The following is a 22,407-nucleotide window of genomic DNA, read 5'->3' on the forward strand; positions in this document are numbered from 1 at the left end:
TACTATATAATTTAATAGTGTTGGTTTACACTTACCCATTGAATCTATGGTTGTTAAAATGTGCCATTCTAGTTGGGTGTTAACTCAATTGTAATAGAAGACTTAGAATCAGTGGATCAGTGAGGTCTAGAACTAATTCCGGCTTTGAGACCTGTAACTGTTAAAAAGTTATTAATAGTTGGAATCTAATAATCCTGTTTGTTCTTCTAAAATATAAGCTCGAGAATATACAATGAATGCATAAGACATTTAACACCTGGCATAGCCTGTCAAGCTCTAGTTCTGTGTGGGCCCGCTTGGATAAACTGTTAATGGTTCTGTCCAAAGTGCCACATCGCACAAGTTGCAACACATAAAATTCATACTTCATCATCAAGTCGCCTGTAGCTGTAGGCTTAATTATATTGATAAAGAAACAGAAACACAAGAGGATGACTAACTCTCAATAGACAAGGACAACAGAGAAGGTCCCTAGTGTGTTCCATAGGATGACTATGTCTCCATAGACAACAAGGACAGAACTTTGAGATGGTCCCCAGTGTGTTCCAAGCACTTGGATTTATATGAGCTGTTTAGAGGCATCCATGTTCCAGTTTGTTTCCCTATATTTGAACGGTGCCTAAATTTCTCCATTTGCAATGTACCCTCAACTGACTGGGCAGGGGAGAGAAGGAGGCAGTGACAAGCTCCTTGGGTTACCAGAAAGCTGGGCCTCTTTCAGTGAAGTGAGGTGGTCACAGGCAGTTTGTGGGAACCGAGAACCTAAAGGCGAGTTTGTAGCAGAAAACTAGGGCAGCAGCAACTGTGAATTTGCAGGTTGCCCCATGAGCCTCAGAGTGGTCAAGAGTGGAGAAGGCGATGTCCCACTAACGTGTCACTGAAGGTTGAACAGGAAATTCTCATACTCGACCTGATTTTGAAATCAGTTTTTATTATCTCTCCTTCACATGGCAAGCCACTTTGGGTTCTTGTAGAAAGCAGATAGCGGTTCACTAAGAGTGCTTTTTAGTGTCCTTCTCCAATTATCTAACAAGAATTAGTACGTGTTATATAAAGGTGAGAAAGGACCAACCACAATCCCCAAGCTTCCCCTCACAAGAGATTCTCAGTTTTTCTCCCTCTTCTACTGAAAGATAATTTTTTAAGTATAATATATTCTGATTACTGTTTCTCTTCCCCCAGCACCACAACATCCAGATCCTCCCCTTCTCGACTTCCATTTTAATCTATGTCCATTTTGTCTTCCATTAGAAAATAAGGTTCTAAAAAATAATAATATAATATAAATCAAAACCAAACAATTCATAATAAGACGAAATAATTGAACAAGAAAAAAAGTCAGAGAAAATGTATGAGAGATACATAGAGACTCAGAGACACACATGTTTGGGCCCACATAGGAATTCCATAAAAATCCCCAAACCAGAAGCCATAATATTTATGAGAAGAACTGGTAAATTAAACAAAAACAAAAACAGAAACAAAAATTGACAACATTTGAGACAAAGAATTCCCAATGTTTCCATTGAGTTAATTTTGTGCTGGTCATTGATAGCTCTACATAGAACCTATCTTTAATAGTGTTTTATCCCCTCAGTGTGACTTTGGAGCTAACCTCTGGGTTAGAAATGGGGACATGCCTTTACTTCATCCTCTCGGTCTAGACTCCATCTGGTTCAGAACCATGCAAGCCCTGTGCATGTCACCACAGTCTGAGTCCAAATGTTCACCAGCACTGTTGTGTCTTCAAGGCCTTGATTCCTGGTATCCTCCATGCCTCGCTGACTCTTCCACTCTTTCTGTCTCCTCTGACTCAGAGCTCCCTGAGCCCAGAGGGGAAGGATATGATGGAGACATCCATTTTCAGGCTGAAGGTTCTAAAGTCTCTCACACTCTGCATCCTGTCCAGTTGACTCAGTTTTTGTTCCCATCTACTGGACAGAGAAGAATCTCTGATGGTGGCTTGTCAAAACACTAATCTATGACCACGGCATAATGTTATTTGTGAGCCATTTTATTGTTATGTTCCTTTGGCAGAACCCTAGTGTTTGCTTTCCCCTCGCCTATCCAGCTTCATGTTCTTGGCCACCAAGCAGTGTTGGGTATGGGCTCCATCTGATGGAGTGAGCCTTATTTCCAATCAGATATTGATTGGTTCCCTGCACAAGCTTTGTGTCACTACTGCACCAGCATATCTTGCAACCAAGCTACTCTTGTAACCATAGCCAGGTCAGTGCTTACCTTTGTCCTGTGGTAGAAAGCAGGGCACCTTCTGGGATGGACATTAATCAGGAGGGATGAAGCCTTGGGCATCAGCTCAGCTTCTCCTCAGCATTAGGGCCTTACTTTTGGTTTGTAGAGAGCCACCTTGGCAATCGCCTGGGTGGTTTGGGTATTTTCCTGAGAGGATTCTTAGAATTTTTTAATTCTCTCACTCTCCGTTTCTTTCTGTTTCATTATGTCTCTGTCTGCTGGAGGTTGCCCACACCTAGTATAAGCAATATTATATACATTTTTCTTCTTATATCAATATTGTATCTTTTATACCATGAAAAATCATGGGAACATTATAAAACTCACAGCATCATTATCAACTGATATTAAACTTGATGTTAATGCAATCAATTCATTTTCAACTTCCAATGACTGGAACAAAACCGCAGAATACTTGCACTGTATTTTCACTAAAATTCTTGACGTACTTACATTTTTTTCACCTTTAAAAAATTTTAAATTTATTTTTATTTATTTTTTTTTTATGTTCCAGATTTTATTCCCCTCCAGGCCCACCCTCCAAATGTTCCGCATCCCATACCTCTTCCCTGTCCCCTCTGTCTCTAGGAGGATTTCCCCACCCGACTCACCTCACCAGATCTCTCCCTGTGGCCTCCAATCTCTTGAGGGTTAGGTGAATCTTCTCTGACTAAATCCAAACCCAGCAATCCTCTGCTATATATGTGTTGGGGGCCTCATATCAGCTGGTGTATGCTGCCTGGTTGGTGATCCAGTGTCTGAGAGATCACAGGGGTCCAGGTTAATTGAGACGGCTGGTCCTCCTACAGGGTTGCCCTCCTCCTCAGCTTCTTCCAGCTTTTCCCTAATTCAACCACAGGGCTCAGCAGCTTCTGTTCATTGGTTGGGTGTAAATATCTGCATCTGACTCTTTCAGCTGCTTGTTGGGTCTTTTGGAGGGCAGTCATGATAGGTCCTTTTTTTGTGAGCACTCTATAGCCTCAGTAATGGAGTTCTTTAGGCCTCCCCTTGAGCTGTTTCCCACTTTAGCCTGTCACTGGACTTTCTTTTCCTCAGGCTCTTCTCCATTTCTATCCCTGCAGTTCTTTCAGACAGAAGCAATTATGGGTCAGGGTATTTGACTGTGGGATGTCAACCCCATCTCTCACTTGATGCCCTTTCTTTTTGCTGGAGGTAGGCTGTACAAGTTCCCTTTCCCCACTGTAGGGCATTTCATCTAGGGCCTCCCCCTTTGAGACCTGAGAGTCTCTCAATTCCCAGGTCTCTGGTACATTCTGGAGGGTCCTCTCAACCTCCTACCTCCTGAGGTTACCTGTTTCCATTTCAAAGCTAAATTTTTTTTTTTTTTTTTTTTTACAAATGGTAACCTGTTTTTAATTAAATTACTTGCAAATTGCTACCTATTGGTGCTGAAGCATTCGAGAAGATGAGAGTACACATTTATTTTCAGTTTGCATCTCTAACACACGATCTGTTCCGGATCCCACTGCAATATTGTCTGTTTTGCTTGTGCTTTCCCAGTTCAGTGTGTTACACACTCCTTTGCAGTAGCAAATCCATACACTAAGACAGTCTCGCCTTGTATTTTAGTGTACTTTGTGCATGCATTCTGTGACCCTCTTTTCATTTGCATACTATCAGATGAATAGATCTACACAGACTTGAAATAAAAGGGAAAGTGAAAGCTTATAATTTCTCTAATCAGGGACATAGTTCCCAGAACGCAAATCATACCAGATCTGCAGGAGCAGCTTTATTTTATGGTTTGCTCCCAAATCTGCTCTGTTCTTCATAACAAGGGAAATATAAAAACAGGTCTCTAGTTCCGTTGTACTTAAATGTGCCACATTTGAGTGAACATATTTTTTTTTTATTAACTTGAGTATTTCTTATATACATTTCAAGTGTTATTCCCTTTCCCGGTTTCCGGGCAAACATCCCCCTCCCCCCTCCCCTTCCTTATGGATGTTCCCCTCCCAACACTCCCCCCATTGCCGCCCTCCCCCCATAGTCTAGTTCACTGGGGGTTCAGACTTAGCAGGACCCAGGGCTTCCCCTTCCACTGGTGCTCTTACTAGGATATTCATTTCAAAGCTAAATTTTTACAATTACTTTAGTGAAAAATAAATAAGTTCGATGGGTGAAATAGTATTGAAATTATCAATATAAGTACTCATATTATTGAGTTACTTATCCTTAATTGTAATTGTTTACATTTTAATGCAAATACTTAGTTTTAAATAACAAAATTCAAATATAACTATGCAGTAAATAAGCTGAATTAAAATCTCTCTTCTATATGATACAGAAGAATTATTTCAATATATTAAGTTTTGCTTTGTGGCCTTGTTATCCTATTTGGATGTTTTATTTGTTCGCGAGAAGAATGTATGTTCCCTATCTGCCAGTATTATATTACTAAAACTTTTTCATTATCTTGTACATGTTTATGAATCTGTGAAACATATATTTCCTTTTTCACTTCATCATGTTTCATTTATATTTTTATTTTACTGAGACATATTTGAATATTTGCAGTTCATGAATAAACAACTTCTCATGCCCACAACTTGTTTGTGTCACATAACGTGAGAAAATCTCAACATCTTCTACATCAAGGTAAGTTCTCTAGTTGATCCTAAACTCAATGATTTGGCTGCTCTAGCTGCCCTGCTTACTCTATTGATCTCCAATCTCTGACTCCTCTAGGTAGCATTACCTGCTTCTGACCAAACCTGTTAGCATTTCTTCTAGGCTCCATCCCACAGTTACTTGGCAATAGTCAGGTATGTCTGACTCATAATAGGGCTGCTTGTCCCCTCTCAATCTCTTATCCACTTATCTTCTTACTCTCTTACCTCTCTGCCCCTTCTCCCTCTCTCTCCATCCCCTCCCCATCTCTTTCCACATATTTCTGGCCAGCTTCTAGCCCTGCCCCTCTCTTTCTCTTTCTTCCCCTTTCTGTGACCTAAATAAATTCATACCATATTCGCGCTATAGCTGGGAAGGAATGCCTCAGCATGGACCCTCACCTCATATACCTTGCTCTATAAAACATAGCCCTGGCCTTTTTCTTTTTATAAAACACAGCAACACTGGCCTAGCATTTATATGGTTGTGGGAGAGCCAAATGCTGGTCCTCAGCCTTGCACATCATGTATGTTAGCCATTAAGCTCTTCATCAAACACATAAAAAAGAGTTCTTATTGAGATAGGAAACCAAACTCTCCATTCAAGTTTCTCTTTCTATACAAACCTGGTAACAGCTATTGTAAGTTGTTAACCACTCCTTTTGTATAGCAATGACAACGATATAACAAACATTAGAACCTTTGTCTTAGTAGTAACAATGATATGAAATAATGACTTTGTATCTTTGCAGAGGCATGATCAGGCACATGCAAATTACAGGCATGCATTCTTGTAGGCTGCTGCAAATAAAATGCACACAGGCTAATACATACAAACATAGGGAAAGTTAGGCATGCATCCCCAAATCTATCTGCATATGTAGAAATCAAGCAAAACCTCACCCTACATATGTCCCAAAAAGTCACTGCACAAAAATTACTCTTTTCAAACAGAACAAGTATTTGAGTCTTGTTTTATAGCCACAGTAGCGAAATTTGAGGTGATTGATACCAAAGGGCAGTCTGACTTTAAGCATGTCCTTTGAATATTGTACAAGAACACATGTTTCTGTAAAGTCTTTATTGGTGAAGATTCATTGACTAATTCTTTTGTTCATTTCTTTTGGAAGTCACTATCATTTCTGCAAAGGCTGCGTTCAAGATAAAGTTAAACCAGTGAAAACACTGGGACTTTGAAAATTATTGTCTACTTTTCTGGGGTTTATTAGGACATAATGTTTTGCTCCTTAATTATAATAGCTAAAAAAAGGAGATCTTAAACAATTAATATTTATGAAAACATGAATTTTAATTTCTTAGTTTAAAATTTTAGTTTATACTAATATATAAAAGTATATAATAAAATTATTTTATGTGGAAAATATTATAAATATGAACCTTTGGGAAGAAAATATTGCAAAAAACCTACAAGTTCAAAACTGACCAAAATTTGAGCTGGAGAAATGGCTCAGCTGTTAAAGGCTGGGCTCACAACTTAAACTGACCAAACTTCACAATAATTAATATAACCACTTACGAATACTAATTAGCATCTTAATCAAGTTTTCCAGAAGCATGACATTGGTTTACAAACTCACAACACATAGACTAAAAACGCTTTGCAATAATTCTGTTATTTTACTTTTGACAAATTCAGGATAAGCTTTTGAAATATTTTTTTACAAAATTACATAAATGAGAATATATTAAATGTGTCCTGTAATGACTATGTGCGGAGACTTCCAGTCATTCAAGAGCAGTCTTATAGGTAACAACAACTGTGATTGTTACCATCGAATGAGACAGTTAGGGAAAGCAGATGACCCTTTGGATTCTAGTCACAAGTTCATGTGAAGGGAGCCAGAGATCTGCAAGGAGAAAAGGAAGCAGTGAAAAAGATGGAGGGAAACAGCTGCTTGGAGTGTGGTGGTGGGCTAACATGCATACAGATTAGGAAAGATAAACTCAGACAAAATGCCACATCCTCAAATCTAATTTTACCTTTAGAACGGACTTTTGTATATTCAGTAAATGTGTGCTTTGTAAAGACTTGGAGAATTTAGCAACACATGAAAAATCTGTACATATGTATGTATCTGTATGTGAATGTATATATATGGTCTTATGTGTATGCATATATGCATTTATGTATATATGTATTTAGTATATATGTTTACCATAGCCAATTTGGAGGTTGGATTATTACATGTAAAATGAATTATAACGGACTGGTTTCTAACTTCAGCGCAGCATTCCTCTGACAAAGAAAGGTGAATACATATTTTAAGAGTCTTGGTGATTCTCTTCATTTCCATCAAGGTGTTAGGAGTACTTTGAGGGTGTAATTTTATACAGGTTACTTCTTGTGTAGTCACTTGACTGGAGTGCAGCAGAAGATGTCAGGAATTATTCTTTAGGTAAATGTCTTTAAGATATTAACATAGTAAGTCTTCTGTAAGGTTGAATAGAATATGAAGCCTAAGACCATCCAACTGGGTGAAATGTAGGGTAAACGCTCCTTTTGTTGCAGCTTTATCCAAAAGTCTTGTTCAAATGTCCTCAAACCCTTGAGCTATATCTAACTTTAAAAATAAAAACATTTCAACAGGTGTCTGGGTTCAACATAAATTCATAGTTGGGACTAGGAAACACAATAGATTGGCAAAAATTAAAGAAAGGCATGGAAGTCTGGCATGGTGGTTGGCTTTTGTTGCTATGATAAAATATTTTGATCAAAAGCAACTCAGGGATTTATTTCAACATATACTTTTGGGTCACTTCCATAACTGAGGAGGGAAACCAGGGATGGGAGCAGAAAGCAGGAAGGAACACTGATTGATGCTTCCATTTCAGTCATTCTTTTATAGCACAGGGGTATGTGGCTAGGAATGGTGTCACAGACAAAGGGAAGGGCCATTCCATCTCAGTCATTCCTAAGAATAGTTTGCCACAGTAGAGACTACAAAGCCAATCTGACAGAGGCAGTTTGTCAATTGATACTCCTTCTTCCCAGGTTGTGTCATGTTTACAATGAGGTAACCAGAACACCTGGCATGGTGGCTTAGGGCAGTAATCCAAGCTTCTTAGGAAGCTGAGGTAGTAGTGTCTAAAACTCAATGACAGCCAAATCCGTAGAAATCCATGCTGGTTCCAGGAACAAAGCCATGTAAGATTTGTCCCTAAAATAGAAATGTGAAAAAGTAGACTAGAATCAAGTCCTTGTGTGGCATATGATTTTCAGTGTAAAAAAACTCATGCATAAAAATATCAGTAACATGAAGCAAGACTTCACAGGAATATCTTTTAGAATGTCTATAATATTATTGAGCCTCATGACTAGAATGGGTGCATTAAATTTTTTATTTTATAAATAATGATTTAGATGATTATGACAATTTTGATATGTGATAATTTTCGAAGACCAGATGCCAAGTGGGGGTGTACTGATAGTATTTTTACCACGTGCATGATCATTATTTCGCTATAATGCTTTTATTTATTGATTACCAATAGTGTTTAAAACGAAATCTTATCCTTTATTTTGAATGGCTCAAAAGGTCAGAGATGTCTTTATATTTAAAGAAAAAGAACAAGTATTTTGTGTTTGAAACTGTTACATGACATTAGGCTACCTATAAAATAGACAATATCAACATCAAACAAAGGGGAGTCTGTTACCCATCAGTTCAGGGATGTTCATGGCCATGAAACCTCTGGAAGGTTCAGCTCAAACTAACCTAAGTTTTTATTTCCTAAAGTCTACAGAAATAGAATTTAGAATCTTAGAGCCATCCGTATGACTTGTATAGTCATGGGCTACCTAACGACATTCTGTGGCTAAGGGTGTGCCTCAGTGGCACATAGCACTTGCCTAGCATGTGGGAGCATTTTCAGCAACACAACAAACAGAAAAAAGATGATGAAAATATCTGATCAATAATGAATCATGTGTAACTATGGTCCTGAAATATTATGTATTTGAAGACACTTCAGCTGCTACAGTTGTCCTATTACAATCTCATTACATGGGACTGTGTAATGATGCATTTCTCAGAATGTGACTGTCATTAATTGAACCATGAATTGTGGGGTTCTCTGCAACCAACAGAGCCAGGAGGGTAATGATCAGAAGGAAACAGTGGAAATTAGGAGCCAGTGTTGATTCAAACATAGTCTGATCTCGATTGGTTATTTCAGGTATGTTTAAGCACATTGCAATTTGGGAAAAAAAGTTTCCCAATGAAAATTAACCCCATGTACACAACAAAGCTTAAGACACGACTATATAGAAATTCTTTGTAAAGTACAAGTGACATCTTCCAATAAAAACAGATTCTACAGATTATCTAAGAAAATAAGCTCAAGATTAGGATCTGGAGGAGGATATGATATGGCTTCAGCCACACAGTGCAAAAGTCACCAGTCTATTAGTCACTTCCATTCCCAGCTTTCTGAGTAGAAAACAGGTTACACGTCTTGCTCTTTGAAGAGACAACACTGTGTGCTTAACATTCCTGATTCTCCTACTGCTTATCTGTGGGTACATGAACTTACATGCCTTGTGCAATAAGTCAACCTATATTTCTATTCATTATATTTTATTTTTATAAACTAAATCTTATTTCAAGTGCTCCATATATATACTCTATGTGAGTTCAATTTATCACAACTAAATTTATTTTATTAAAAAACATCTTAGTGTACTTTAAGATTTAGTTCTCAAGTATTGTAGACCATGGTCTATTCATTAATGTTTCTTTTTCTTATTCGATATAATTATATGTATTACCGGTATAGACATTGACCTACAGTTTTATACTATACAATCCTTTATCTGTTATATAGAACATATTTTTATTACACACAACAATGTGGGTTTTTACTCTTTGGGCATGTAACTCTATGAAATCTATGTTTAGACAATAATATAACAAAAATTTAAAAACAAAGTGAAGTGATTTAATATAACAAGAATATTTAGATTTATATTTTTAATTTTTCCAATTTAGTCATCTCTAAGGATAGTACTGTGAATATAACTTTCTTTTGGCTCTTACTGAAGGAATTTTGACACTTAAAGATGAATAATTTGGAGGTAAAAAGATGTAAATGGGCTTTACTTTTTTACAATGATAATAAAATTAATTCATTTTTTTAGGAATTAACAAAAGTCGTGAGTAAAACTATAGGAAGGATTTGGCCATTTAATGATTAATGGAGATGAGAGACTTTGATGCAAAAAGAAGAGTAGAAGGAATTATTCAAATTTTCTTAAATAGTTACTGAATGAATATTATATTGATGACAAATTATCCTACTGAAATGTTTATTGTATCAGGGAATTACATCGTAGCATTTCAGAATGAAAGCAATTGAATAAACAGTAAAGGTTGAAGGTTGTTTGAACTTGTGATTGTTTGAAAAAGAGTAAAATGACTGATTCATTGTATTTTAAGAAGTAAAGAATTAAACTGTAAAATGCAAGACATGAATACTTAATGTTAAATTAACAAATTGAAGTTAAAATAACAAATTTATGTAATGGAATGTCGTCAGTGAAATTATTGTGAACAGGGAAGAAAAGAGAAAAACTAGAGTTTCTGGGATAGAAATCTTCAAAATTAAATGAATTAATTAATTCATTAATACATTGAATGTATTAATTATACATTCAAGCAAATTATAAGTAATATATTACAATAATCTAATATACATTAAATATAAGCTAAATAATATTTAACTTAATATGGTCTTGTCTTGTTAGCATATGAATGAAAAACTCTCAACATAGGCATAAGGAATAATGAAAGTAACAAAATGATAATGAGTCAATACTGCACTATCATATGATGACAAAATCATTATTGGAGATGAAGAATATTGAATAATGACAAGATTGTCATTCAAACCACTAATAACATTTCATTAGTTCTTGTATACCTAAAAGTAAAGAAATGAATAATAAAGCATAGAATTGGAAGACAAGAATTTAGCCCCAAATGGGACCTAGATACATCGCTCCACATTTCTGCCAGCAGATGACTCTGTGAGGTTATGGAAAACCTTAAGCTGGAGAGTTAACATTGGCTCCCACTCACGTACCCACTTCTGTGATCATAGAAGGCTCAGATTCTTAGATCCACAAGGAAAATTTATGCAGAAATATGTAAATATTTCTCAGCATATAATTAGAAAGTATTTAAAGCTGAGCTATCCACACAATAGCCATGACCATGTTTACAGAAGACATTCAAATTGCACATATTCAAGCTTAAACTTAAATTAAAAAAGTAAATAACATGTAAAATAAGTCTAAAGTAAGTTCTTTGGTCTTAGTAGCCATATTCACAGCCACATGTCAACATCATTAAAAATTTCTTTTGTTGTATCAAAAAAAATCAATAAATGGTCAAAGGTTCGAAGCATTTGGTTTCCAAATCTGAAGCATATTTCTAAGTAATAATAGGACAAATATATTATCACTAAATCTCCTCAGTTAAAAATTATAATGGATACATAGCAAAACTTCCCTCATGAATAATAGATTCCATCAAAGTCCTTATTACAGAAAAGGAGATACTTCAGTATGAATATGTATTGTAAGAAATTGAAATCAAGAAAGCCAAATAAGATGAAGTTCACAATCAATGAAGCCAAAAGCAGAAAACAATAAACTGTACCACATTACAATCAAGAACAAAATTCCAACAGAAAAGTCCAATAAGGACTAAAGTCCCTTTCGTTGAAAAGAGAGAAGAAAGCCACTGTTGTTAACATATGCCCGTAAGCCTCTCCTCCAACAGACACTATGGCTGCTGACACTTTGATTTCAGTCTGTGCTATACAGGGAGATATCATCTCAACCAAACCAAAACCAAACAAAGCTAAACAAACAAAACCAAAGGGTTTGGGGATGGTCCAGAAGGTAACAGTGTTTGCCATTTAACATGCCAATCTCAGTTTGATCCCTGAATCCCACATAGTAGAAGGAGGAAGCCACCTTTTATAAGATGTCCTCTGACCTTTGTACAGGCTCCATGAAAGCATGTATGCACACATACATGCGCGCGCGCGCGCGCGCACACACACACACACACACACACACACACACACACACACACAAAACCAAAAAGATATAAGTCAAAGACATATTGTGAGAGCATGAAAATAACAGAAGAAACTTTAGGCCCATGTAATTAACCAAAGGTCCATGAAAAAGTATTAAGAAGGTGTAAATATTTTATATCTATATTTTAATAAATGTTCTAAGTTTTACAAGACTCAGATATTGAAACTATATTAATAAAAATTTTCTGGGTATCCAGTGGACAAAAGTCTTAAAATATATTTGCATATTTATACACATAACTACACAGATATGCTATACATATGCTTAAGTATATATGTATATATATGTGAAAATGTAGATTAAAAGTGGATGACCTAAGTGTACTACAGAAGCCGAATTTGCAATTTACAACTGGCAATTCTACAAAGTCCTATGAAAGTGCATTGACTTGTAGATTTGAAATGTAACAATTCTTCTGTACAAAGCCTCCTTAGATGTTTGCTAAAAGTTAATATTATGAGTAGCTTGATCAAAAAGACTCAGATACAAAAGTAATATTCATTACTTTTTGAGTGCTTATATATTCCAATAATTGTTTTGCAAGAAATGGTCATTGAAACAAATAATATAATCCAATTTAAGATATACACAATCACAAGTCTATTTTCAGGTTGTGAAATGTAACATTACCTGGCAGACTTCAAATGCAGGTGTTTCAGTTGGTTAATTTGCACTTACAAACATATGGATGTAAAATGGTACAGTTTTCTGCCGTGAGACCAGAAGTTGACATCATGATACAGTTATATTCATCATGCAGCATCTCTGTTATCCTTCAATAGTGCAAATACAAAATTCACTTAAAAATGTATGTTTATATTCGGCTAATCTACCAAATGAGTGACTTCTATAAGTCATTGCAAAAGAAGTCTCACAAAAGTCATGAAAGTCAGCAATGACGTCTTCACTAATAGTGGGGTAAGAGGTAATTGTTATGAAAGTCAAGCAGCCCATTCTTCAGAGTTACATGAGCAGCTCATTCTGCCAGTCTATAATTCAGCTTCATTTGTTGACAACATTCTTCTAATGCTTTCTTTGTATATTTTTCTGGTCTATTGCATCCTTCATGAAAACTTACTTTGGTTTGAAAGTTGAGCCATTTTCCCAAACCCAGGGCTGACTTCTGCTCTTTCGAAAGAATCCAGTCCATGAGACCAGTGAAAAGGACTGCAGAAAAGCCTACCAGATAAGCAAGGAATTTTCATCATTATGAAGGCTTTTACTGTTTTTAAAATGTGTTAGTGTATTTTGTCATAATATTGTTATTATCTAATAAAAATCAACTTATTAAAATGAGAACATTTCTTACATTACCATAACATTCACATATGTGTGTAATTTTGATCTAGAATTAACACAAGCATAAGTGTTTATGGTTAGAAATTGTATTTTTCTTATATTAGTAAGGAATTTGGTGATTGATTTATGTAATTTAATACTCATGCTAACAGCACAATACCTACCGGACTTCAAACAATTTTCCAGAAACAATGCATGGAATTTTTTCAAATAAACTCTTCTGCTATTTCTCAAAGTTCAATTTTAGAAGGAAATTCATGACTTGCTACTGAAGAAATGAGTGATATGGTAGATAAAGATTGCTCTCTGGGTACTACATTAGCTTATCTTGCTGAGCCCTGATGTCTATCACTGTAGGGGTGGATTACCAACCAGGTTGCATTAATGTTTCTCTTGGCTGCTGTGATGTCTATCACTGTAAGGATGGATTACCAACCAGGTAGCATTAATGTTTCTCTTGGCTTCTGTGATACATTCAAGGGAAAACTTGGAAAGTACCACAGAACTCAAAAAGGTCAACAAATCGAGGGGCCCAAGTGAGAACACCTCAGTCTCACTTGGGAGGGAGAAGAAAGCAACCACAAAGGGGGAGGGAAAGAGGGACGGGGAGGGAAAGGTGATGGGGGTCAAGAGAGAAGGGAACATGATCTCGTATTGGGTGGGTTAAAAGGACTGACCCTGAAGGCCAGCAGAAAGAATAGAAACAGGCAATCTCAGGAGGAAGGAGGTTGGGAGAACCCTCTAGATTATACCAGAGACCTGGGAAGTGAGAGACTTTGATTACTCAAAGGGGAGACCCTAGATGAAATGCCTTACAGTAGGAAGAAGGAATTTATTGAACCCATCTTTAGCAGAAAGAGAGGGCATCAAATGAGGGATGGGGTTGCTATCCCACAGTCAAAGGTCTGACCCATAGTTCTTCCTGTCCTGAAAGAAATGCAGGGATAGAAATGGAGAAGAATTGAGAAAAGAATATCCAATGACAGGCCCAAAGTTGGATCCAGTCGAAGGGGAGGCCCCAAAACCTGACACCATTATTGAGGCTATGGGGCATTCACAAAGAGGGATCTATCCTGACTGCCCTCCAAAAGACCCAACAAACAGCTCAAAGAGTCAGATGCAGATATTTATACCCAACCAATGAACAGAAGCTACTGATCCCTGTGGTTGAATTAGGGAAAAGCTGTAGCTAGCTGAGTAGGAGGGCAACCTTGTAGGGGGGCCAGCAGTGTCAATTAGCCTGGATCCCCGAGATTTCTTAGACACTGGATCAGCAACCAGGCAGCATACAAGCTGAGATGGGGCCTCCAATACATACACAGTAGAGGACTTCTAGGTCTGGATTTAGTCAGAGAAGATGCACCTAATCCTCAAGAGACTGGAGGCCTCAGGAAGTTTAGAGGTCCGGTTTGGTGGGTGGGGTGGGGACATGCTTTTGGAAACATGGGGTGGAGGTTGGGGAGGAGCAATGGGATGTGGATGTGTTGTGGAGCGAGTGGACCGGGGAGGAATAAAATCTGGGTTGTAAAAGTAAATTAATAAAAAATGTGAAAAAATAAAAAGAAAGTAATAATAAAAGACAAAACCAAGGAATTCTGAAGGCCTGAAACACAAAGCCTAAAGGGCTTTTCTCCGAAGATGAGGCAATGTAAATAGCAAGAAATCCTGTGTCCCTCATTCAATGGAAGGAAATGATCTTCCATGCTCTTTCCCAGGACCCAAGAACAGAACCATAAGACAGTAAGGGAGCTGTGAGACCTCTCTTGTTCTTGTGTAAGAAAGTCCTGGCAACAGCACAGGGCAAGACTGAAAATACCTAATGGTAGGGGTAATTGGCTACATGAAGTGCTTCTCCCACTTGCTAAAGGATACCAAGGTGGGAGCTGGAGGAGTGGATTCCATGAGCACAAAGGCCATGTAGGATGTGTCTGTCCTTGAGTGTGTGGACACTGTTCCCATCCAGAGTCATCAGATGGAATGGGTCTTACAATGCTTTGGTTATATAACGCAGCAGTGAAAATTAGCAACTGCAGATCAATGTGGTGAAGTGAATCAATGATTTGTTCTAGAACCATGAAAGAGTTATATCAGTGGTTCTATACCTTCTTAATGTTATGATCTTTCAATATAGTTCCTCATGTCGAAGTGATCCCCCAACCATAAAATTAATTTTTAAACTTTATAATTTTCTATGAGTATGAATCATAATGTAAATATTTGATATTTTATGCCTTTAGGTGGCCCCTGTGATAAGGGTCATTCTACTCCACAAAGAGTTCTAACCTAGAGTATGAGAACTGCTAAAGTACTGGATGAATATGTAATGGTGCTTACATCTTTCTGAACCCTGTCTTATAAAACTCAAAGGTATGTGCAGCTAACTATAGCAAAAGTCAGAAAAATAGCTTTGGGCAGGAAGACATGATACTAGTATGCCCAGGCAAGGGCCAAGGAAGAAATGGAAGGTCTGGCTAGTAATCTGACTCTAACTACTTCTACCTAGTCACTTTTTGATCAATATCAACTATGGTACATATATTGATTTTTACATGGTAAAATTAAATGGTAAAGTTAATTTCAAAATAAATGTACTTGTATAAGGATGGTTTTCATATAATAAAAAATACTTGCAAATAATTATTTATTACCAGCACAGAAATACAAATAAAATATTGTAAAATAAACAATGAAATATTATAAAATGTCATAATCAAATGAAACATGTATGAATATGAACTGGTTGCACAAATGTTGACAGGAAGAAAGGTTAAGCAATGATTGACACATGTCACTTCTTACCTGCTCCTCTTCACTATCTATGTGAAGCAGACTGCAATTTTTGGAAATGCAGGACGTCAAACCATCATTCCAAGATTTTCTCTCCACACTAATGTAATAACAGTTGTGGGAATATGATATCCAATCATCTGGACAACGAGTACAAGGTCGTGCTGAAAAGAGATTGTGGTTTATATCTAGAAGCAACATGAACTTTATAATGAAAATTAGTATGCATTCATAGGTTTGAATATTCATGTAAAATATATATCCATAGTCTAGAGGCAAGTAAATTTAAAACAAAATACATACTCAATCACACAAGCAAAGAAAAGAGTTGCCCTCTGACCCTGTGTTCATGAGTCTATCTAAAGCAAAAAGTAAGTATTCATTCTCCAGAGTTTTTCAAAGTCACGAATATTAAACTACTCTAGAAAAGTGAAATTCACTTCTGTCTTATCAGAATTCATCCGTAATCTTTACTTATAAACATGTAGTGTTCATAGTTCTAGATTGTTTTATTCCTAAAACCCTAACGCTAACTTTGAATGGCAAGACACAAAATAAAATGTGTAAAAATATCAGGACTTTGATAAGCAAGATGTACCTTGGTAGGTTCTCGTCATTGAGGAGTTGATCTGTGCCTTTGTTTCAGTATCTGAAGAGTTAAAATATTTTTATGAGATTAACATCCAAAATAACCGTAACAATTTTAGTTTCTTAGTCCGAGACTGATGTACTATTTTGAATTAGGGTACTAATTCAAATACAATTTAATTGTATTTATTGGAATACAATTTATATTGCCCCCAAAATAAATAACATGCGAAAAACTTTGGAGAAAATTAATTCAATGAAAACCCAAGTTTCAATATCTTTTACCACATAAACTACACAAGACCACTTTCAAAACAGTTTTCATGTCTCTGTAAAGAATCTCCAAGGTTCTACACTATGTGTTTAAGTAAGGAAATCATTGAAAAATCAAAAGTAAACATTGATACTATTTCTCTGATAGTCATAATATTGTCAATGTCATAGCAACTATTCCTCATTTAATACAAATACATACTTCAAACTAAAAACTACTGTTCTTGATATGAAGTTTTGAAAGGCACTTCTAGTCATTAAAGTAGAAAGTTCCTTTATAATCTTAAAAATATGCTTACATGGTGTGGCAACTGTAGTAATTACAACCACAGCAACAATTAAGACAAAACTGATGAAGCCCAGGGTCCCAGCAATGAGTTTTTCTGGAGGAGATGGAAAACCTTCAGGGAGAAATGCAAAGGTAAAGGCGGCTGTTCACAAGGTTTAGGTACACAAAAATTTATATACACATTGAAACAACATATAGATTCTGACCCCAGGCTCCTCTCCATGCTGTAATCTGTTTGTAAGCACTAGTGTTTCACTTTTGGTGAACAGAACGATCCAGAAAGTCTTACAGCAGAATGAAGTTTATGCTCCCAAATTACAAAAGCATGGCTTAAGTTAGGGCTCCAGTCCTCCCAAAGAGAACCCTTTTCACCTCTGCCCACATCTCTTCATGCTCCTGTCAGCCCAGTGCAGGGTCCATCCAGTACCTCACCTTTGCAGTGGCAATCCCTGCAGATCCGGGTCTGCTCTTGAGAAGGATTTTTAAAGCTGAAATCCGCATAAACGATTTCCTGCTCTATTACTGAAATGGAGCTGCGACTGCCCCTTGGTTTGTTGTGCTGGTACCTTGAGTTCTTGGCCACATTCAGTTCTGCATAGGTGACTCGATCATTACTCATGTCTGTAGCTAGTGCTGTGCTACGGAAAAGGTATACAATCTGATGAACCCAAAGTGGGTGGAGTTTGGAACAATGGGGCTCATTTTGCAGTTACAAATTTTAATCTTTTATTTTTCCCCTTGGACTATGAATATGTGTGCTGTGGTATAAACAACAACAACAACAAGTTTTACAAGATAATCCACTTTTGATAAAACATTTTTGATAAGGCAATAACTTAATGAGGAGCAAAGATGTTTAGAAACAAAAGAACTAATTTAAAAATTAAATTTAGTTTTCTCAGGACCAACACCATAAAATGGTTCATGCTTACACCAAAGAACCTAACATTAGAATAAAAGAATGTTGAATTAATTTCAATTTATTTATTTTTATTGTTTTTGAGAATTTCACATAATTTCTATCCCTCTCTCTTCCCTTCTAACCTGTTCCATTCCCTCCTCTCTCTCTGGAATTCATGACTTCTTCTTTAATTATCAAAGTTACATTTTCATGTGTGCATGCTCTCACAGAAATCTGCTAAACTTCACTAATAAATCGAAATCCAATAATGAGAAAAACTGACTGCTCTGAATGGGTAACCTAGGAAGGTTGATACATACATATGCATATAAAACTTGTATATTATTTTAATTGCTAATATATTTATTAAAAACATGTTCCCTGTTGTTAAATTTATTTTATTTGAAATAATCGAGAAGTTCAGAGAAATGAGTAAAAATGAATGAATTCTGCTTAAAACAAATGATATTGGAAATATTTCAAAGGTGATTTTACTTGCCATTTTATTTAAAAATTTGGTAACATGTGAAACCACAACCTGAAAAAAAATGGTTCAGAGTAGAACAATGATTCAAATATTTTCAAAGAGTCTAAGGCGGCACAAGTCAGTGTCATGAGAGTCACATAAAACACAATTGTAATAACGCAGCATAATTTAACAATTCAATCAATTAGCCCTGGAGTAAGTGAGATATAGAATTAATTCTGGCTTTGAAATTTACATGACCACTAAGAAATTAGTAATAGCCTAGTGCATTCCTCTAAAATGTGAAAAAAATCATGTAATGCAATTATTATTCACCTCTGGCCTACTGAGCTCTCAATAAACATTATCTATTTAAATTGATATTTTGGTCTCGACTTCCACAATTGTTCTTCACCACTCAGTGAGAAGATCCTTTTAAGAATCTGTGCCCTCTGGGATAAATTGATATGGTTTTATCCAAAGATCCACAGCGCATAGATTGCAACATGTATAACAGACACTTCATTATCAGGTCAGACTTAATTATATTGATAAAGAAACAGAAACAAAAGAGGATAACTAACTCTCAATAGACAACTAGGACAGAACTCTGAGAAGGTATCCACTGTATTCCATAGAATAAGCACATCTTAAGAGACAACAAGGACAAAACTTTGAGAGGGTCTCCAGTGCGATCCATGCACTTGGATTTATCTGAGCTGTCTAGAAGCATCTATGTTCCAGTTTGTTTCCCTGCATTTGAATGGTGCCTCAGTTGCTCCACATGTAGCATTTGCAGTGTACCCTCAACTGACTGCAAGTGGAGAAAAGTAAGTAGTGACAAGCTCCCTGTGTTGCCAGAAAGCAGGACCTCCTTCAGTGAGGTGTGAGGGTCACAGGTGGTCTGTGGGAACCAAGCATCAAAAGGTGGAGTATGTGGCAGAAATCTAGGGCAGCAGTGGCTGTGAACTTTGCAGGTTGTTCCATGAGCCTCAGAGTGAGTCAAGAGTGGAGAAGGAGATTTCTCACTAATGTGTCACTGAAAGTCGAACAGGAAATTCTGATATTCTGAGAAACTGATTTGAAATCAGTTATCTCATCACACACTTTTACAACATAGAATGCTGTGGGTTCCTGTGGAAGGGACAAAGTGTTTCTAAGTGCGTCGTGCACTGTGGTCTTTTCCAACTGCTTTTCTATAAATGTCTATGTATAAGATAAAGCCATTGGGCCAGGAAGACTGGCCATATATAGAATTAACTGTCTTTTACAGAAATCATAATAATGATCTGGATAGAAGAGAAACAAAACATTTATTTTATTTATTTATTTATTTTTTTATTAACTTGAGTATTTCTTATATACATTTCGAGTGTTATTCCCTTTCCCGGTATCCGGGCAAACATCCCCCTCCCTCCTCCCCTTCCTTATGGGTGTTCCCCTCCCAACCCTCCCCCCATTGCCGCCCTCCCCCCACCAGTCTAGTTCACTGGGGGTTCAGTCTTAGCAGGACCCTTCCACTGGTGCTCTTACTAGGATATTCATTGCTACCTATGAGGTCAGAGTCCAGGGTCAGTCCATGTATAGTCTTTAGGCAGTGGCTTAGTCCCTGGAAGCTCTGGTTGCTTAGCATTGTTGTACATATGGGGTCTCGAGCCCCTTCAAGCTCTTCCAGTTCTTTCTCTGATTCCTTCAACGGGGGTCCTATTCTCAGTTCAGTGGTTTGCTGCTGGCATTCGCCTCTGTATTTGCTGTATTCTGGCTGTGTCTCTCAGGAGCGATCTACATCCGGCTCCTGTCGGTCTGCACTTCTTTGCTTCATCCATCTTGTCTAATTGGGTGGCTGTATATGTATGGGCCACATGTGGGGCAGGCTCTGAATGGGTGTTCCTTCAGTCTCTGTTTTAATCTTTGCCTCTCTCTTCCCTGCCAAGGGTATTCTTGTTCCCCTTTTAAAGAAGGAGTGAAGCATTCACATTTTGATCATCCGTCTTGAGTTTCATTTGTTCTAGGCATCTAGGGTAATTCAAGCATTTGGGCTAATAGCCACTTATCAATGAGTGCATACCATGTATGTCTTTCTGTGATTGGGTTAGCTCACTCAGGATGATGTTTTCCAGTTCCAACCATTTGCCTACGAATTTCATAAAGTCGTTGTTTTTGATAGCTGAGTAATATTCCATTGTGTAGATGTACCACATTTTCTGTATCCATTCCTCTGTTGAAGGGCATCTGGGTTGTTTCCAGCTTCTGGCTATTATAAATAAGGCTGCAATGAACATAGTGGAGCACGTGTCTTTTTTATATGTTGGGGCATCTTTTGGGTATATGCCCAAGAGAGGTATAGCTGGATCCTCAGGCAGTTCAATGTCCAATTTTCTGAGGATCCTCCAGACTGATTTCCAGAATGGTTGTACCAGTTTGCAATCCCACCAACAATGGAGGAGTGTTCCTCTTTCTCCACATCCTCGCCAGCATCTGTTGTCCCCTGAGTTTTTGATCATAGCCATTCTCACTGGTGTGAGGTGAAATCTCAGGGTTGTTTTGATTTGCATTTCCCTTATGACTAAAGATGTTGAACATTTCTTTAGGTGTTTCTCAGCCATTTGGCATTCCTCAGCTGTGCATTCTTTGTTTAGCTCTGAACCCCATTTTTTAATAGGGTTATTTGTTTCCCTGCGGTCTAACTTCTTGAGTTCTTTGTATATTTTGGATATAAGGCCTCTATCTGTTGTAGGATTGGTAAAGATCTTTTCCCAATCTGTTGGTTGCCATTTTGTCCTAACCACAGTGTCCTTTGCCTTACAGAAGCTTTGCAGTTTTATGAGATCCCATTTGTCGATTCTTGATCTTAGAGCGTAAGCCATTGGTGTTTTGTTTAGGAAATTTTTTCCAGTGCCCATGTGTTCCAGATGCTTCCCTAGTTTTTCTTCTATTAGTTTGAGTGTGTCTGGTTTGATGTGGAGGTCCTTGATCCACTTGGACTTAAGCTTTGTACAGGGTGATAAGCATGGATCGATCTGCATTCTTCTACATGTTGACCTCCAGTTGAACCAGCACCATTTGCTGAAAATGCTATCTTTTTTCCATTGGATGGTTTTGGCTCCTTTGTCAAAAATCAAGTGACCATAGGTGTGTGGGTTCATTTCTGGGTCTTCAATTCTATTCCATTGGTCTATCTGTCTGTCTCTGTACCAATACCATGCAGTTTTTATCACTATTGCTCTGTAATACTGTTTGAGTTCAGGGATAGTGATTCCCCCTGAAGTCCTTTTATTGTTGAGGATAGCTTTAGCTATCCTGGGTTTTTTGTTATTCCAGATGAATTTGCAAATTGTTCTGTCTAACTCTTTGAAGAATTGGATTGGTATTTTGATGGGGATTGCATTGAATCTGTAGATTGCTACAAAACATTTATAAACCCTGATTTTATACTAGTATACTATTTTTCCCTTCCCTTCCTCACTCTCCTTTCTCTCTTATTTCCTAATTTTACTAGAGCTTCAGCTTTAGAATTCTTGTGGCAAGTGTATGCAATATTGTTTTTGTAATTTTTATTAATTTTTTTATTTTTATTAACTTGAGTATTTCTTATTTACATTTCAATTGTTATTCCCCTTCCCGGTTTCCCGGCCATCATCCCACTAACTCCTGGCCTTCCTCTTCTATATGGGTGTTCCCCTTCCCATCCTTCCCCCATTACCACCCTCCCCCCAACAATCACGTTCACTAGGGGTTCAGTCTTGGCAGGACCAAAGGCTTCTCCTTCCACTGGTGCACTTACTAGGCTAT

General features: G+C 37.2%; 1 protein-coding gene across 5 annotated transcripts; it reads right to left on the reverse strand.

Annotated features, from left to right (window-relative positions):
• Nucleotides 1-35: 35 nt before the first annotated feature.
• On the reverse strand, nt 36-17,893 carry Klrc1 (killer cell lectin like receptor C1). Of its 5 annotated transcripts, none has more exons than XR_015685357.1 (9): nt 17,681-17,882; nt 17,259-17,360; nt 16,697-16,747; nt 16,111-16,262; nt 13,091-13,191; nt 12,643-12,785; nt 2,865-3,011; nt 2,242-2,488; nt 36-157 (listed from the first exon to the last, which is right to left on the reverse strand). XR_015685357.1 is itself a non-coding variant. In XM_087656455.1 (7 exons), the coding sequence occupies exons 1-6, from the start codon at nt 17,865-17,867 to the stop codon at nt 12,668-12,670; spliced, it is 711 nt and encodes a 236-aa protein (XP_087512581.1). In that variant the 5' UTR covers nt 17,868-17,882; the 3' UTR covers nt 4,766-6,751; nt 12,643-12,667. The 5 variants fall into 5 exon arrangements, 3 of the variants coding, with proteins under 3 accessions (XP_087512581.1, NP_001032518.1, XP_087512582.1); XR_015685358.1 differs by lacking the exon at nt 36-157 and adding an exon at nt 911-1,931; XM_087656455.1 differs by lacking the exons at nt 36-157; nt 2,242-2,488; nt 2,865-3,011 and adding an exon at nt 4,766-6,751.
• Between the last annotated feature and the right edge of the window lie 4,514 nt (nt 17,894-22,407).

This window comes from Rattus norvegicus, chromosome 4 (assembly GCF_021556685.1).
Source record: "Rattus norvegicus strain SHRSP/BbbUtx chromosome 4, alternate assembly SHRSP_T2T, whole genome shotgun sequence".
Taxonomy (NCBI): domain Eukaryota; kingdom Metazoa; phylum Chordata; class Mammalia; order Rodentia; family Muridae; genus Rattus; species Rattus norvegicus.

What these genes read in the sequence shown, in the direction of transcription:
- Klrc1 (XM_087656455.1), bottom strand. Translation starts at nt 17,867, where the DNA reads ATGAGTAATGATCGAGTCACCTATGCAGAACTGAATGTGGCCAAGAAC. An exon ending in AATGACGAGAACCTACCAAG is followed by an intron (nt 16,263 to 16,696) that starts GTACATCTTGCT and finishes ATCTCTTTTCAG; the next exon opens with CACGACCTTGTACTCGTTGT. An exon ending in TAGATAGTGAAGAGGAGCAG is followed by an intron (nt 13,192 to 16,110) that starts GTAAGAAGTGAC and finishes CTTATCTGGTAG; the next exon opens with GCTTTTCTGCAGTCCTTTTC.